Source organism: Squalius cephalus (assembly GCF_949319135.1).
Source record: "Squalius cephalus genome assembly, chromosome: 1".
In the NCBI taxonomy this organism is placed as follows: domain Eukaryota; kingdom Metazoa; phylum Chordata; class Actinopteri; order Cypriniformes; family Leuciscidae; genus Squalius; species Squalius cephalus.
In genome coordinates, this window is record NC_137122.1 from 13,855,344 (window position 1) to 13,874,804 (window position 19,461).

The window sequence follows — 19,461 nt, forward strand, 5'->3', positions numbered from 1 at the left end:
ACCAAGATCAACTTCAAGATTCGACTCTTCAAAGCCGCTTGCATCTCCATCTTGCTTTATGGCTGCGAAACATGGATCCTCACTAAACATCTAGCGAATCGACTCGACGCATATGCAACAAACTGTTACTGCATCATGCTTGGTATAGACTAGAAGAACGATCATATCACAAATGAACATTTATACGAGACGGTTCAACAGATGCCAATAAGCACAACTCTATACGATCGCCAGCTTAAGTTTACAGGCCACTGAATTCGCATGGCAGAAGACGAACCGGTCAAACGTTTCATCTTATATGAGTCACAGGTCAAACCAACAAATAGGCACGGGGCACCACGAACATCGTACTGCGAACAAATATCACGTCACATCACCGACAAAAGCATGATCACTCTCAGCGAAAAGGAAATCAGCGAGTTGGCAAAGAACCGGAAACAATGGAACTGTCTTTTTGCCGCGCCTAGGCAAAAGAAACCGAAAGGAGGGAAACCTCTCGTCGACTTCTAGCCCAGCTCGACTGATGATGATGATGAGAGAGCAGGGTGGCCGATATATATATATATATATATATATATATATATATATATATATATATATATATATATATATATATATATATATACATATGCCGCGATGCCGGCTCAAGATTGTGATGTCTGTCAGGCATCGCGATAGACAAAGGCATTGTCTATCGGCCCAACCCTACTTGTCATTCAATTTGACTACATTTGTCAGTGTATTGCGTGTAAAATATGAAATATCATAAGAGTCCCATGAACAGAGGTGTCAAAAGTTTTCACATCCATTACTCAAGTGAAGTATAGATAATAGGGTTTAAAAAGACTTCTGTAGAAGTTGAAGTATCAACTCAAGCTTTTTACTCAAGTAAAAGTACTGGTTTCAAACCTAATTAAAGTATAAAAGTAAAAGTAATGTAATGAAGGACAAAAGCCTAGGCTGCGGCACAGGGGCCTATAGTGCACTATACCCTCACCTCAAAAAAAAAAAAACATTTTTTTTCCTACAAGCCGTAATGACTATGTTATATTAAAATGTTAATTTTGAAAATTTTGGGATGCACTAGGCTACTTGTTTCAGCCGCATATATGACCATTGAAAATTAAAGGAGAACTCATGTAGTACACAATAACATGTAGCTGTGTTCACGCTCGACTGTGAGCATGTGGAATTTCTGCAAAGGTCGTGATTTAATGTCACACTTTTTTTTTAGATAAATTCAACATACAAATAATAATACATCTAAATGTAAAAATACCAATCTACTCCACTTGACTGCAATGAGTTGGTGTTCTTTTAATTTAACTGATGCATCAATCTTGGCCACGAGTCTTCACCTGATACAAATGCAGGTGTCCTACATTCACATGCGTATAAATGGAAGTCAGTGGAAGAAAAAGTCTAGTTTGACCAGCCTTTAATATATTAAGAAGTTTAGTCAAATAAATTAAATGGCAATCTATAAGTTGGTCCCATATTTATGGCAGTATTCTCTATTCTTTAATGATAATATTACATTAGGTAATTGTGTCGTTGTTCAAATAAAATTTTAGTTCTCACTACAGAAACATGGGATATGTGCCTATAATGTTTTATAACAAAGATGATTTTTTCCCCCTTTCATGTCAGACCTGATTGAAGTGAAGGAGGAGAGTGAAGAACTTTGTGAAGTGAAGGAGGAGAGTGAAGAACTGAGTGAAGTGAAGGAGGAGAGAGAAGAACTGAGTGAAGTGAAGGAGGAGAGTGAAGAACTGAGTGAAGTGAAGGAGGAGAGAGAAGAACTGAGTGAAGTGAAGGAGGAACATCATGTCAAACCTGGAGAAAAACCTTTGAGTCGCTCAAAGACTAAAAAGACATTTTTAAAGAAAAGAAGAGCCAAGAAATCTTTTACCTGCACTCAGTGTGGAAAGAGTTACACAACCAAGCAAAGTCTAGAATGTCACATGAGAATCCACACTGGAGAGAAGCCGTTCTCATGTGATCAATGTGGAAAGAGTTTCGCACGCAAAAATAATCTTGAGATTCACATGAGAGTTCACACTGGAGAGAAGCCGTTCTCATGTGATCAATGCGGGAAGAGCTTTGCATACAAACAAAGTCTTCAGTTTCACATGAGTTATCATACTGGAGAGAAGCCACATGCATGCCATCAATGCGAGAAGAGTTTCTTGCGATCATCTCACCTTAAGAAACACATGAGAGTTCATACTGGAGAGAAGCCGTTCACATGTGATCAGTGTGGGAAGAGGTTTCAAAACAGAGAAGGTCTTAATGTTCACATGAGGAGACACACTGGAGAGAAGCCGTTCTCTTGTAATTGCTGTGAAAAGAGATTTTCAAGCAAACAACAACTAGAGGTTCACAAGAGAGTTCGTACTGGAGAGAAACCGTTCACATGCACTCAGTGTGGGAAGAGTTTCACACACAGAAAATATCTTAAAGTTCACATGATGATCCACACTGGAGAAAGACCGTTCACTTGTGATCAGTGCGGGAAGAGTTTCACACAATTGGTACATCTTAAAGGGCACAAGAATATCCACACCGGAGAGAAGCTGTTCACATGTGATCAGTGTGGGAAAAATTTTATGTGGGCATTAGCCCTGAAGACACACCTGACAGTTCACACGAAGGAGAAGCCGCATTCATGTTCTGTGTGTGGAAAGAGTTTTTCACTGCTGTCATATTTACATAGACATGAGAAAATTCACACTGGTGTAAGAGATCATGTGTGCTTTGAGTGTGGGAAGTCTTTTATTTCAGTGAGCTTTTTAAAACGGCACCAGAGAATTCACACTAGAGAAAAACCTGCGAGGATCCACAGCAGAGAGAAGCCGCACACGTGTGATCAGTGTGGAAAGAGTTTCTCTTTTAAAAGTCACCTGAAGCGACACATGATGATCCATGCAGTGGAGAAACCACATCACAGTGGTCTGAAATCACGGTAACTAGTTTATCTTTATGTGCTGTGTAGTGACCCTCTTTTCGTCTATGAAATACAGCTGACGTGTGTTCCATAAACTTTATTTATTTTGAAAACAATCGTAAATTCGGAAAACAAGTAAAGGAAATCAGAGACCGATCTAATCGCCTCCACGGTTTCAAAACTATGTCCCTTTCCCCAACTGGCCACCTGACTACTGTCTAACTAAAACACACTTACATAATAGGTTCAGATCACCTCATTACATCATTAGAGGAAAACATAAACTTACATATACTGAACAAAATTATAAATGCAACACTTTTGTTTGAGCTGAACTCAAAGATCTAAGACTTTTTCTATGTACACTAAAGGCCTATTTCTCTCAAATAGTGTAAACAAATCTGTCTAAATCTGTGTTAGTGAGCACTTCTCCTTTGCAGAGATAATCCATCCACCTCACAGGTGTGGCATTTCAAGATGCTGATTAGACAGCATAATTATTGCACAGGTGTGCCTTAGGCTGGCCACAATAAAATAATATATATATAAAAAAAATGTTTAAAAAATTGCAAGCGGCTTCACTATGTCACTACGCAAACAGAATTAAAATACAAAGGAAAATAAATCAGTTAGTTGTTTCTGATTCTCATAAGGGTAAACCTATTTCACTGGGTAGTGGAAGCTATTATATTAGGTTATAATGGCATGGGACTCTTCCGGAGGGGCTGAGAGCTCATTCTGCCAGAGGTATGGTGGTTTGTTAAAAAATTACGTTTTCACATAAGCTTCCATTCTATTCAGGGAATAGTTGTGATTGATTACTGTTTGTATTACCATAGTTTTCCGACATATATTAGATTATAAACCATTTAATCGTATGTATAATCATTGTATCTAAAATGTATAAGAAATTACGGTCACATAACATCTTGTTCGTTAACATTCTTAAGTCTGAATCAGACTGGAATTGGTTTGAAATTGATGCCATCCATAATATTTACATCTAAGTACTAGAACTAAGAACGGTGATGGTAAGGGGTGGGACATTTCCCGAACACGTGCAAAGCGCTGCCAATCATAACACACTGGGCCTGCTAACCAATCACAGCACATTTCATATTTTGGAAGGAAATACTGGTTGAAGCATTCAACCAGACTAAGGACAGAGGAGCTGTAATAATGTAAAATATGTGAAAAATAATGTGTTTTTTGAACAATCAAGCATGAAAGCATATTGTTGTACACCCCAAAAACAAAATCAAGACTTGATAAAAGGGCATAATGGGACCCCTTTAATTACATATTTGATTAATTATTTTGACATTTGACCGAGGAAAAGCCTAAAGTGCAGGTGAACTGGGAAGTCTGAAAGCCTTTTCACACTAAACACATTTTGAATATTCACCCACTAATGAAGCAATGCTTTTTTTCTTCAGAGAAAATTTCTTCTATTTTCTTTGGTCTTTAAAGAAAAGTGCTGACTAATAAGATATAAAATTTGAGCTGCTGCAAAATACACATTTAAGAAGATTTGGTGGCACTAGTGAAACCAACATTAAAGATTAAAATTACTTTAAATGAAACATTAGCATTTCATGAACACTTTGAACTACGCAAGTAATCCATGATAAGTCAATTGTGTAAAATAGTCCATTGTGTAAAATAGTCCCTTGAAAGTTTTTTCTTACATTTACAAGACATTTACATTTATTGCTTTGGCAGATATTTTTACGACGACTGATTTGCTTTTCCTTCAGTCCAACAAATATTTGTTTTACGTTGATTGTGAAAGGGCTGTCTGTCAACAAGTTGTTGCACATTTTTGCATAGCTTAGAGGCCAATCAGCTTGTGTCATGTAGGAAACTATGTGATTTCTTACAGATCACGTCAAGCCTGCGTCATCTAAAGTTTCATGACCAAACTAGTGATTTATAACACAAATAATCTTCATGACATTAAAATAGATCATAATCGTGCTCAGCAGTTGATGACCAGATTTGATGGGATTAAAATGACTATTGAACTCATCAGTGATCTTGACTTTGAGCTTCACTTTCCATTTCACGTTTGTCTCTCATATGAAATCTCACTTGATTTAATGTTTCTTTTAGATCTGATGGACGCAAACGAGAAAGGAAAAACAGAAGCTAAAGATTCTGTCTGTAAATCCAAATCTGTAAATCAAGATTTAAGATTCACTTGAGAGTTCACACCGGGAAGAACTCAGGCTTTCTCTCTGAAATCACATCAGCTTCTCATTCTGAAGAAGGACCATTTAACTGTGATCAGTGCGGTAAACAGTTTCATTGGGCGTCAGTCCTGAAGAAACACCTGAAGATTCACACAAAGGAGAAGATTCATTAGTAATATTACAGCAGAAAAGACACGGCGGTGTGTGTTTCAGTGCAGAAGTCCTTCACTGCAGAAGATGAACTTAAAGAGCACCAGAAAATCCACACTGGAAAAAAACATCTCAAGGCAAAGTTCAGGAAGAAGAGGTCATAACACTTTTAAGAGAGACATGAATCTGATGTTAATTTTTCTTCATTGTTTTTCATCAGAACATCTAGTTTCTCTTCCACTTCTACTATTCCACGCAAACACAAGATATACTTTCATGTATCTTTGAAAATGGACACTTTTCTTCTCTTCTTCTCTTGAGATGCTTTGGCTCTTATAAGTCAGTAAAGAGCGAGATCTGTCTCATTCTCCTTCACTTTTACTTTATGTTTGTATTTGCTTCAAAACATGACTAATGAATTTAAAAAAAACAAACTAATGATTGATTAAACTCTTTACGCATTTTATTAACATTTCATTGTTATTGTCCTTCTTTATTTTCTGCTGATTCTGCTTGAATCAGGAATCAGTTCATTATTTTAGTTAGGGCTGGGATAAACGATTATTTTTTAAACGATTAATCTAGCGATTCATTTTTCCAGTCTGATTCGATTTCGATTCGATTATCTCCCCATTAATTGACTAATAGCCAGGGGTGCACATAACTGGTGCTCACGTGTGGTAAAAATAAACGACGCGCAGCAGAAAACATGGAAGGAAGCGCTTTTGAGTACCAACATTTTGGGCCAAAATGTTGGTACTCAAAAGCGCTTCCTTCAATGTTTTCTGCTGCGCGTCGTTTATTTTTACCACACGTGAGCACCAGTTATGTGCACCCCTGCTAATAGCAATTTATACATGTTGATTTACATATCTAAATGAAAAAAAACATGAATTCCTTAACATTGCAATATATGTTTATTGCTCTTAAAATTCCAAAATAAAAGACTATCATGCAAAGTAATGCATTTCTTAGTCAGAGGAAGCATTCAATAAAACCTTGAAGCCTTGAAAACACATAGGCCTAGCTTACTAAGTGCAGAAGTGCACCTTGTACATCTTCTTTCAGATGAAAATAACAACAACTTGATGTCTAGCATTCAATAAAAAAATAAAAAGGTCACCCAAAATACTTGGGTAACACTTTATAATAACTGCACGCTATTAATCATTAGTTAAGCATTAGTAAACAGTTAATTCTTCATTTATAAAGCATTAATAAACATTAATAAGCAGTTTGTAAATATAGCAATAAATGCTTTATTCTTGATTTATAAGAACATCTATAATGTGTTTAATAATTGTATTTTCATACTTTATTAATGATCAATTTATCATTCCTAAATGAATTATTTCATTATTTACAAACCAGTTATTTAGGAGTTGTCAGTGGTTCATAAGATCACTTAGAAAGTGTAAGTAAATGATTAATAAACTATTTAAATGTACATTCATACATCTTATTATTCAGACATATAGTGATGGTTACTTTGTGTGTTATAAATGCTATTAATGCTATGTTATTAACATGTATTTCTACTGTAATTCACGGTTAATTCAGGTAGTTATAAAGCATTTAGTAGTGGTCAGTTAACTATTTTTGTGAGCTCATCTAAAGTGAGGACTAGTTATGCTTTGTAAAGCATTTATAAAGGAGATTTAAAGGCTCGGTTATCTTCTAAACAGAAAAAGGAAAAAAACACAACACAGTGATACAGAACATATAAATATTTATTTCACGATGCAACAAATAAAACTACAACTGTACACTTGACATGAAATGAAAAATAAACTTATAATAAAAAGCAAAAAATGAACGAAAACCAACAACAAAATAAGCAAGAAAGTAAATCTAAATAAAAAATACGCAACAAAATGAATAAACGTCAACAAAATAAGCAACAAAACTAACAAAAAGCAACAAAATGAAGAAAATAAGCAAAATATTTTGGTGTAGTAAGAAGGTTTTCTTGTTTCAATTTCATGGCTGAGTGAAAATTCATTTCAAACAGTGTCACAAAGTAGTCCCAAACATTCGATAAATTTCATCTCAGTGCCCTTACACTGGTTACAGTGACTGAATATGAACACTTGTACTTTTCTGTACTTTTTGTACTGCTGGGTATGGGCACCAGTGTGGGGATCTACATACCACCTGCTGTGGTAGACAGTGTGATGGCTGTACCCTAGTGCAGGGAGTATGCGATAGGCACGCCACTCGTCACTAGGGGTGGTTAATCTGTCTGATTTCCCGATTCGATTCGATTACGATTATTGAAGTCCCGATTCGATTACAGTCGATTTTCGATTATTAACGATTCTCGATTAGCGATTATTGATTTTCCATTTCACAACAGTAAACGAAAATACACTACAAAGTGATTGCAGTATTAAAAAAAAGTCAGCTGCTGAATTACTTGACTCTTTTATTGAGTAACAACAACTCAAAGCACTTTCTGTGTCGTGTAGTTATAACTTCAGAATTATTTGTATGTAGCTTATGTTCTGTAGAACACAGAAATGAATACATCACATTGTGTTGTGACTCATCAAGTTGAACTAAACAATAACAAATAAATGAAAGGCTTATTTCCTTTAGGAAGTAGATCAGAACCAACATACTGTAGAAATTGGACAATTTTCTTCCAGAAAGACAAGGTGTTCAGGTGGAGGAAGACTGCAGGTTGCAGTCGAAACATGTCAAGCCAGTCAAGGTAAAGAAAAAGTTTTTTCTCCACCTGAACACCTTGTCTTTCTAGAAGAGAATTGTCCAATTTAATCATTAAGAAGACAAAATGAACATTTTTGAACAACTTACTGTAGCTTCAATTAGTAACATACAAAGCCACTCTTATACACAACTAAATAATAAAGAGTTATGACTTGAAATGTTTGCTGTATACTACAAACAAAAACAGCTTATACAAAAAAAGTGAATGAACATCTGCAGAGAGCACAGTCAAAATGTAACTTTTTGTGACTGAAATTGCACATATTGCAGTATAACGTACGTATAACAGATCGGTTTACACAGTGTAATGATGTGAAAACTAAACAATACAGAAAGCAGCTCTCATACAAAAATACTAAATAGGTAACAATGAAATTGACAATTTTACATACGTTAGCTTTTAACGAAGAAGGTGCCGTTCGAATTTGGCGCTCAGCCATCATGAGTCTGCGCGTCTCTGTTATGTGCACGCCACAGACTGTCCGCGCACTGCACGTCCGCTTATAGTTCCGCCTTTTGCGTTCCGTCAATATTACGTTATTAGAAAAAAAAAAATATATATATTTTTTTAGAAAATCGATTTTTTGACATTTGTGAATCGATTCAGAATCGTCCACGTCCGCATCGCGATGCATCGAAGAATCGATTTTTTCCCCCACCCCTACTCGTCACTAATAATTGATGACCCAGACCTCACATGATGCGCAATCAAGGGGACTAGATGACTTCGAGATCTTCTCTCCAGAAGACGTAGAATAGGTTTTCCAGATCTTTGCTGCTGATTATAGCTGCATAGACTGAACTTGTTTGTTCTAGTTTTAACAGGCAAGCGGCTTCGACCTAAGACATTCAAACAAGACAAACATTTAAGGGATAAGTCATAACACTTATTACACAGCTGAAATATATCATGAAATATAAGTCAAAACTGAAAAAAAAACAAAAAAAAAAACGATACAGCTAGGGCTCGACAATAACGACTGCCCGATTGCCCGGGGCCAGCGTGAAAGAAACTCGGGTCAGTTGAGGGAACTGTCACTTGAACGTGTCAAGTATAAATGCTTTGTCTGTCTGGGGAGGTGCGCGTGCAGTCAGCGGAGACTCGAGGTGCGGAGCGAGGCTAAAGTATAAACAAGGCTTAAGAGCCATGCATTATGTTGCAGAGAGTGGCTTGATGCAGTGCAGGAGATGCAGATAATCATGAAAAAAAAATGTTTTTTGGCTAGATTTTTGCGTTTGCTTAATGCAAAACTCTGGTGCTTCTTTGTTTTTGCATGATTTTCCAGCGCTGTTTTTCCTTCATATTTAAAGGGGGGGTGAAATGCTCATTTTCACTCAACACTGTTGCCAGTAAGTTACTGTAATTAGGAGTTACAGTACCAAACCGTATTTCAGTTTTGTGTAAATACAGTGCATTACTGTAAAAACGAAGCTAATCAGTACAGTGCATTACTGTAAAAACGAAGCTAATCAGTACACTACTGTAATTATTTTATTTGTACTAAATATAAATTAGATTTGATAATTTTGATATATGATTAATTTTATTTTTTATCCTACATAAGTACTACTTTCATACAAACCAATTAGACAAAGTTATCACAAAATACCATTTTTTTATTTAAAACATTTCGTATATATCACAAAATAAACATGCCAATGCTGGAAATGATGTGTGAAATTTTTACACATTAATGGGTGAGTTTAGAGACAACATTTTTTGTGTTAATTTTAACTCATTCATTGTGTTAATGATTTTAACAAAGTAAATATGTCAGAGAGGTTAGCACAAAGATGTGTAAACGTGTTAAATTAACACATTATGTGCTGTCCTTCACTGCAAACATTTTTGAAAACATACATAAAACCATAAACAAAACATTAGCATTTGACTAAATGAATGTAGAGTCATTGGTTGTTTAGCTTATACAAGTATTATAATGAAATATCAACCATTACATTCATAAAACTGCAGAATATAAATACATTTTTAAGCATTCAAAAAGGGAATGTCCAAAACAGGACAAAACACAGTTCTTTTCACAATACAAGACACATAACCCCACCTTAAAAATAATTTCACTTATTTCCAAAAATGTGTTGGATTCATGTACACTGGTGGCCAAAAGAAGTATTTAAGTGTCTTAATGTATTTGAAAGAAGTCTCTTTGATGCTCAAGAAACATTTCTTATTATTATCAATGTCTGACTGTCTACTCCATCTTTTCTACTGCATAGAAGTAAAAATCATCATCAAAATAATCTTTAAAAAGCCAACACAATGTTTTTGTCCACCTTTGTGAATAAATGAACTTCTCCAAAGATTGGTTCCTGTTCAGAACTTGATTGACAACATCAGAGTGTTCCCTGGTCTGCATGCGTGCCCACAAACACAAATGTACTCAGTCCTTCAGAGGAGATCCCGGTTCCAAAACTATGAGAGAGAGAGAGAGAGAGAGAGAGAGAGAGAGAGAGAGAGAGAGAGAGAGAGAATTAGTGTCACATTATTTTTAACCTCCTTTTTTGTTAATTTTTATTATTATTTTCACAAAAACTTAAGAATATATATTTGTAAACAGCTTTTATCAATAAATAGCATACAAAAGAACTAAATTAAATTATGCCAGATTAAATTTTAATACTTACAAATCCTAAATTCTGTCCAAAAATGCTGAGATCCATAGAAAGAACGACTGAAATCGATGATTTTAGCCCATTTCAGCTTGTCTGCAGTGAAGGAGTACCTGTTTGAGACAAATAAACAGTAAGATACATGCAAGAAATCACTGTGTGATGATCGTTCTCCTTCCTACAGTAGTTAACCCACCTGTGCGCTGATATTAGGACCTTCCTAGTCAGGTGGGACTGCAATGGTAGAGTCTTCTGGCTAATAAAATATTAAAATAATGCAAAAATATAAACTTAAGTTGTTTAGAATGCTAGATTTGGTATGAATGAATTAGTGAGAGTTTTACTGCAGTGCTTACCTGGATACATTTAATCTGGTGAGACTGAACAAAGACAATGGTCCATCTTCTGATTGGTTCATTTGCTGTGTAATAAAGTTAGACATAATGCAAAGGTCACTTATTTGATATAAAGTTTATAGAGATTTTATAAGATATTGTAACCTACCTAGTCTGCACCAGTGGCTCAAAAGCAATTTTCACATAGCATATGCTAATCATTTCTGCAAACTTATCTCAAAATATATCACAAATGGGCTGCCTACCTCTGGAATCTTGCTAGAAGTCACTGGCGCGAAATTGGCGCTTTGTTGCAGTTGCCTTTAAACACAAAAATGGAAGTAAATATTAAATTCCATTAAAAAAAATATATAATATGGTATAGTTTGAAAAATAATGCTAAAACTATAACGGTTCTCATCAGTAGGCCAACAGGCTATAAACAGAATTTCACATTAGTTTATTTACATTTATTGTTTATGTAAACGCGTTGCTCGTTGGCATATTTTAACTCGACAATTCAATCTAACAAAGTGTGTAAAATGAAACGTTAGCTCAGTTTACCATGGTAAAGTTCGTTACCGCCATGTTGAAGATGAGTAACGTTAGGCTAACGTTAACGTTATAACATAGGTTAAACTGGGCACAATCCTGTCAACACACACAGAAGGTTTTTTTTTTTTTTTTAACCTTGTTTGCTGATCTCTCTCTCTCTCTGTGAAGTGAATTCCGTCTCTTCCCCGGGCCAGACACGAACGTCGCGATCCAACAAAAGACAGACCCCAGTGATATTACCTACACTGGATGCTCTGACGCGACACGACAAATCCCAGACAGTGTAGTGATGCACCGCGGCCGTTATATTTCTGACGTAGTCCGATACGAGTCCAAGCGCTCGCGCTATTTCTGACAAGGGACAAACAGGTTTGCATTTAAAGGTCCGGTCGCTTCAATGTGTCCAATATAGACGGCCTCTGGCTATTATAGCGTTGTAGACACGCAGACGCAGTGTAAGGCAAAAATTAGGAAATAAAAAGCACGATGGAATGGTGCCAGCCAGAGAGGCAGTTACGTTAAATACAGTAGTATACAGCAAATTTAAAAAATACAGTAAGTCTCTGTATGTGGTGTTAGACGTCACAGAAAATTCCCATGATGCAATGGGAATCACAGTTATTTACTGTAAAGAGAAATAGCAGTATAATACTGGGGGATTTAAAGTAAATAACTGTAGAAATTACAGAAAAGTCTAACAGTGTGCCTGGCATTGGCCAATCCACTGTTTTACCCGTTTACGTACACAGGATTGGATGTACACAACCATGAAGAAAACAGTAACTTAGAAGGAAACAGTTTAATTTGAAACCAGGAAATTCTACTTTAGAAGTACATTTTTACAAAAAAACGGGACTGTCGCTCAAAAAAGAGAACAATCCCTGGAAAACCGGGACGGGTAGCAACGCTAATCTACACGGATCAGTGAAAACGACTAAAAATACTGTATTATGCATACTAGACAAGTAATTGGCATTGTCACTTTGTAAAGAAAGACTACGCGCCTGTCCATATACGCATTCAAACGTGCATGCCTATAGACTAAACACGTAATACACATGTGCATGCCGTACAGATAAAACAATCTTTGTTGCATTAATTTCCTGTTATCACTGTAATCACTGCTTGGAAACCATCTGTATTAGATTAGTTTATGTGCTGCAAATTATTAAAAATGCACTTGCTCAGTAAAAACTCTAAAAGCTACCCCTTGTGGTTCGTGTTAGTGTTTTAATTATATACCCATCTAATCTTTTAATACTTTCTTTAGGACACAGATGAGGATCTGTTTCACAGTGCCATTGAGAAGACCACCATGGGGATCTTTGTGATAAAGCACATTGCTGAGAATGAACCCTGAGATGTGGGAATTGTCCTTGAGGGTGTGATTGTGCTTCAGGACCTTGAGAATGTGGCTTTTGCAACTGCAATGTTGTTTGGTCTCATTTATTCTCTTAACCTGAAGTACCCCACAACGTTGCCCTACACTTTTGAGATTTTGCAAAAAATCATCATGGAGTTGGATGGGGGTGAGCTCTCTATCAAGGCCCAAAACTTCAAATCCAGACTTCACCTGTGAGATGTACTGCTTTTTCGCAGGATGCATGAACTAACAGTTCTGAGTACTGCCTTTTCTTAGGCACTTACAGTTTTGAGGTTTCTTCTAATCTACATATTCAGCACAAGTTCATCACATTCAAGTTGTGCAGAGGAGTCAGAGGACAGTTTTTTATTTTATTTCATGAAATCAAATTATTTGTGCTTCAATGTTCTATTTGTTTATAAAGACGCAGTTTCATGAATGCAGGTATTAGATATAACTCATGTTCATGATCTTGTTAAAACATTTCTTATGAAGAGTTCACGTCTTCGATCTAAAATGGGCATGTATGCATATTGCATAGAACAGTATGTTTTGTTTTTTTTACATACTAGTTTGTCATGTTGATATTTAATCACCAAAGAGATTCTAAAAAGATGTTATTTCATAGTCATTTCAAGATGTTGAACATTTTTTTGTTCAGTGCTGGACTGACGTTTTGATGTTTAATGAACACATTACACAAGGTCTGCACATTAAATGTGTTGAAGAGAGTCGGAGAGAACAAAGATCTCTTTGAATTGTGCAAAATTCTAAATTCAGTTTTCACAGAAATATGAGATGTTATATTGCTTATGATCTTATCTATCTATGATATGAATCTGATGAGAATGAGATTATATGTCTAGCAAGAAAATAGAGACTGCATACATCAGATTCAGTACTTTTTGTACGTTTTTACATGCATAATTGTTAAGTGAATGAATGTTCAATAAATGAAATAAATGGCTTAAATGAATGCTTTTTTATTGTTTATTTCATTTTTCATTTCATTTTTTTTTTTTTGAAAGGGGACAGTACAAAAGTTTAGTACAAGGTTTAGTATAAAAGGACAGTACAAAGGTTTAGTACAAAAAACACATTTAAGTAACAATATAAACCATTAAAAATGTAACAAAAAAAATATGTAAAGATAACTTGATTAGATTGTGTAGAATTAACATGATCCAGGCATGTATCTAAAAAGAATAATATTCAGCTAACATGACTGAATTATGTTACTTAAACAGAGCATGTACACATTACTTCATTAAAATACATGTGATTAACACAAAACTATAGTACAGAAACGATGTGAATGTGTAGGATACTGTGAACCCAAACAAATTATGTGGAAACAGTGTCCATAATTAAATTGAGTAAATCCAATGAATTTTTTTTTTTCAGTGTATATGCAACAAAGTCTGAAACATTAATCCCAAAAGTTTACAAGAATACAAAGGCCAAACCACATAGAAGGAAAATCATTAGATGAGAAAATTAGATACATGTTTATATATATTTCTCAAGTGGTTATATATAGAATATATAGGAGTAACATGTGGTTTATTTAAAATCCTCAGTAAGAATTAAGTGAGTATCACAGCCCTCTGCAAATTCCTTTTTGGGGTTGTAAAACTCTTATCGGTCTCAATGTGTCCTGTAACAGGACACCGCGTTCTGCCAGTGTGTTAGCTTCACTTGTGATGTTTTAATAAAGTCTTATCCTTTCAGGAAATAAGTATTGAAGTAGAAAAAAATAGAAGCATAAGTAGTCACGTGACAGAAAAAGGTATCCTTTTTAAAAAGGTATACTATCACGTTTCACTCAAGGTTAAGGATACTCGCTCGCTCCAGAGAAAGACATGTTGTGACATCAACTGTTAGCTCGCCGTTCACTCGTCCACGGTCAACTCAAGAAGAACACATCAACAGGAAACAAGAAGAAGAAAAGAAAAAAACCTGCATAATGCAGAGAACTTGTCACTCATTCACATTCACTTCATCTGAATTGACAACAGATATAAATCACATGGAATTTAAGATCTTTCGCTTTTCTTTCTTTAACTGCATATTAACTCATTTACTTGTTTTACAAAGAAATTCCTGGGAGAATATACCCACTAAATCAACATTAAACAGAGCAATGTCTGACATATTGTTATTGTATGACTCAAACACTAAATGAAACTACTGAATGTCATACACACATATTCATCAAATCATTCTCTGATTCTTTTACAACAATATATCCCCAGAGTTAGTTAACAATATCAAACTGTCATCAAATGTCTCTGTTTACACGAACCAATGCACATTAATTACATGTGACGCAGTTGATTTTAACATCACATTGGATTCAACTCCGATTGGTTTAATGACAAAACTATCCTTTATCTCTTCGTCACAACATGCATATTTCAATATTCACTCATCATCAGTTAGTTATCAATCATATTTCTTACTGTAAATCATTAATTGAACACATTTACTGATTACAGACCAACAACAGAGTAACAAAACACTCACCAGAGTTCCTCGAAATAAAAGTATGAAAATATGTTTCTTCCCCTGGATTTCACTGGAAATTAACTTAAAACTTTTTTCTTCACACTCTATTACTCTCGTTTCAACTATTTACACTCTGAATCATCTTTTTTTTCTCAACAATAAAAAGAAAACCTGAAAAAAAAAAAAAAAAAAAAACATTAACTTTCCTTATCACAGAACAGATTGGGGTCATAAACACACAAACACTCCGGAAACGGAAGCTCAAAAGGTCACAAACACACACCTGGTCATAAAAGGTCATAAATGGTCATATAAGGCCATAAATCAGAGACGCATGCGCCCCTATATAAACTACTCTCATGAGTTATTCAGTAAGTCCATATATCCCTCCTCCATTGAGATGCTACAATGTGAGAGGAAAGACAGCTTGAGAGTTTGGCTTGTTAATGGGGTGAACGCTCAAAGTCTTTTCAGAGAGGGAGCCTGTCCTCGTGTCGCAGGTCTGTATCGTCGTGGGCTGATGGATTTCGGGTGCAAGAATAAACCTAGTTTTAACATTAGTACAGTCCACTGTAATTGCACTCTATTTCTGTTTTGAAGCATGTGTTCACAGAAGCGGAAGTTCAAAGGTCACTGAAGACAGTGAGTCTTGGAGTGCAGATCTGACGCCAACTGCCAGAAACTAGTGAAATACTGTCTTTTCTATAAAAGTTACATGAATCGCTTCACTCTGAATGAATAAATTGATTGACTTTTGAGCTTTATCATTTAGGCATATGTTCAGAAATATGTTGTTTTGTAGTTCAGATAATGTATTAGGAACTGAATTTCGTCTTTAACTCTCTTCTGGTGTATTTGATGAAGCTCTGATCTTCTGAGGTGTAGATGAGCTCAGATTCTCACTGATGAATGTCAGAGAAACTTATTTCTTAATAAATCTGAGAAGAGACAATAGTATTTTCCTTTTCTGCTTCATTACATGTATTTATCTAAACTCTCGATAGCTTCAGGTTTTGAGTATTTGCTCCATTCATCTGGAATCTCACCACTCCCCTCAAATGTTTTACTGTAGTGTTTTTCCAGATCTTTCTTAAATCTGTACACAAACCACTTCCAGTAGGGCAGTTCAGAGAGATCAGGGCTGATGCTCCAGTCTGCATAAACTGTTCTGTAATCTCTATATAGGACTGAATCATCTGAATTATTGGGATAAAAACCAATATTGTTGCTTGCTACTAATGATGTGCAGATCCAAACACACAAGTTTGTTGTATCCCTGAAAATCGAACCCGTTACTGCTCTCGGTCTGTGGAAAGGGACATTGTGATCTCCATCATGGTTTTCTATGGTGTTGGTACAGATGGCATTACAGAACGGACACTGAACCCAACAGCACTGACAGAAGTGATCAACCAGAAGCTCATCTGGCCTGAATTCATTGTCCAGCTTTATTGGAAATGTCTCTGTGTTGAATCTACTGCTGATGTCAGCTATTATAGCAGGAAGTTTGTGTCTTATCACCTCTTCTAGGAGGTTGAAATCATCAACATCATCATTTTCCACTCCACTGAGGTCTTTTTCAGAGAAGATCAGCTCATCTGAGAGCTTCTGTGTGAAACTCTTCAACCACAAACCAACATCTCTGTTCTCTTGAACATGTTCAGTAGATTCATGTGCTGCTTCCATGATCTTCTGCTGCAGGAGTTTAATGTTCTCCTTCATCTTGGGTAAAACACTGACACTGAACTTATCAGTGATGTACCGACTGACTTCACATCTGATGAAACCCTTGAAGTGATCTCTGGGATTATGAATGTAGTTCATGTATTTGTTAAAATCCCCCTCTTCTGCCATTGTCTTCAGGATGTGTTTCTCCAGATTTGATCTGTTTCCATTCAGTGATTCACAGTTTGCTCTCATTTCATCTCTCAGCTCTTTGGCAGTCTTCTTGTAGATGCTCTGCTCAATGGGATCTTTCAGTTTCTGACAGATGATCTCACCAAAAATGGCAGCTGATTTTGCTTCATGACAGTATTTCTGGAAAATACTATAGTACTCTTCTCTCTTCTTCTCAACATATATTACTGGATCATTGGCTTCTCTGAACAGTCTGTGTTGATCAGTGATCATCTCCTCTGATCTCTTACAGATGCAATAAACCAAATCCAGGAAGAATTCATTCTTGAACTCATATTTCACTGATCCTTCCTGATGTTCTGTCACTCTTGCCTTGATGTAACCTGTGAGTTGTTGAATGTAACTGATGTTGTAGCCCATCTTTGAAATGTTAAATGACTGAATCTCTTTGTCTGTTTGCTCAGCAACATCTGTGACTAATGATCTTATTTGGGCTTTATCTTCTTTAGACATCCCTTGAAATGATCTAATGGTATTTGTAAAGACACCATTTCCACTGGATTTCTTTACCTTTACATAATCAGAATAATTGTGTACAGAGAAAATATCCCTGCTCTCCCCCCAGTGGTCTACAGGTGCACTTTCACAGATGTCACTTAGGATCTTTCTCACATCTCTCATTACATCAATGTCTTTGATTGGAGGATTGTCTGTGATGATCTTCTTCACACTCTGTTCCCAAAACAAATCAAACTCTTTCTTCAGTGTTTCTTCATCATATGTTTTGTCTTTTAGTTGCAAGGCAATTTTTTTGCTCTTTTCAGTGAAGTGTTTACAGAGAGTGTTTTCATGATTTATCTTCTGAGCATCAATCTTTTTCTTCAGGTCTCGCTGCTGAAGAATCTCATTTAATTTCCTCTTTGTTTCTCTCACAATGTTTTCCTGAAGTTCTTTGATTTTTTTTTCAAATGATGTTTTCCAGTGAATCAGTATATCTTTATCTTTGTCTTTCTCAAAGAATTCTGACATTAATTTTTTCACTTCTTCATTTGTCTTCTTCAGTTCTGTTTGAAGATCAGTTTCCTCAACCTCATGAATTGTTTCATTGTCTATTTTGTTGTGTAGTTTGTTCTCAGTTTCCATCATGGCACTGCGAAGACTCCAGGACCACTTGCTGTATTCTGTCTCCAGTTTCCTGTAGGCTGAAATCTCCAGAGAATTTCTGAAGCTGAAGACGAACCGTTCATTCAGTAAAGCCTCCCAGAGATCTTTAACACGATCTTTTAGGTCTATCAGCATCATTCCATGTGTTTTTGAGGCATGAGACATAATAGTCTTCTTTAGTTCTTGTATATTCTCACAGTAGTTTGGGTTTGGTGGTGCCATTGGTGGGCTTCCCTCCCAGAGCTGAGCAAAATACTTCACATCTTTCTGAACATCAAATCTAATGACATCACTGAAGCGTTCTGCATCAGAGTCTTCCTCTTTAGCAGCGAGTTTTGTCATTTCATCCAGTGTCTCCTGCAGTCGTCTCCTTCCCTCCATGTTTTTCTCTGCAGCTGTGATGTCTGAAATGTTTTGATGCACAAACACACAGCTGGGAGACATATTTACCTTCTTCATCCTCAGGAAGGCCTGAATAACAATCTGAAGAACGTCCTGCATCTCAGATGGGTTTTCTCCAAAGATGTTGATCAATGTCAGATTTCCAAGACCAACAACAAATGTGGCCAATTCATTGTCATGATGCTGTGTTGATCTTCCAGCCAGTTCTAGAGCACGAAGACCCTCAGTATCGATGACCAGAATATAGTCAAAGTTCATCTGTGTTTTCATCTCGTCTGAGACTCTGACCAGCTGCATGAAAGCTCCTCTGGTGCATCTTCCAGCACTGACAGCAAACTGGAGCCCAAACATGGCGTTCAGCATGGTGGATTTCCCAGAGCTCTGAAGCCCTAAAACTGACAGCACAAAGACTCTGGTCTGGTGTCCCAGTTTCTGGATGAGTTCTTCTAGAACAGCAGAGATCCAGATCACAGGAACATGGGCAGCATCTCCATCCATCAGCTCCAGTGGAAATCCAGAGATCATCATCTGTGCTGCAAGACTCGGGAGATAAGAGAAGTCAAACTGCAGGCCTTTCTTTTGCTCCTTCACAAATAAACATGATTCATAGATCTGACCGATCTCCCT

At 36.3% G+C, this 19,461-nt stretch overlaps 3 protein-coding genes and 1 long non-coding RNA gene across 6 annotated transcripts in view; 1 reads left to right on the forward strand and 3 right to left on the reverse strand.

The window, feature by feature from the left end:
- LOC307162607 (uncharacterized protein) overlaps nucleotides 1-5,757 on the forward strand; it is a 73,303-nt gene extending 67,546 nt beyond the window's left edge. For both annotated transcript variants that reach the window (XM_079878051.1, XM_079878052.1), the window contains exons 3-4: nucleotides 1,651-2,965; nucleotides 5,060-5,757. In XM_079878051.1, coding sequence (XP_079734177.1) covers nucleotides 1,651-2,965; nucleotides 5,060-5,099 — 1,355 coding nt within the window. In that variant the 3' untranslated portion in view covers nucleotides 5,100-5,757. The remainder of the gene's footprint in view (nucleotides 1-1,650; nucleotides 2,966-5,059) is intronic.
- The window catches only part of LOC307163322 (uncharacterized protein), a 326,027-nt gene that overhangs the window by 244,684 nt on the left and 61,882 nt on the right, over nucleotides 1-19,461 (reverse strand). The window lies entirely within an intron of this gene.
- Nucleotides 1-19,461, reverse strand: part of LOC307162833 (uncharacterized protein) — a 302,806-nt gene that overhangs the window by 207,075 nt on the left and 76,270 nt on the right. The gene's annotated exons all lie outside the window — the stretch shown is intronic.
- On the reverse strand, nucleotides 10,273-11,953 carry LOC307165367. 2 transcript variants are annotated; one of them, XR_013822461.1, is made up of 6 exons: nucleotides 11,676-11,953; nucleotides 11,252-11,306; nucleotides 11,007-11,071; nucleotides 10,847-10,906; nucleotides 10,666-10,763; nucleotides 10,273-10,453 (listed from the first exon to the last, which is right to left on the reverse strand). It is a non-coding gene; the product is annotated as an uncharacterized lncRNA (long non-coding RNA). The 2 variants fall into 2 exon arrangements; XR_013822462.1 differs by lacking the exon at nucleotides 11,252-11,306 and having other exon boundaries at nucleotides 11,676-11,948.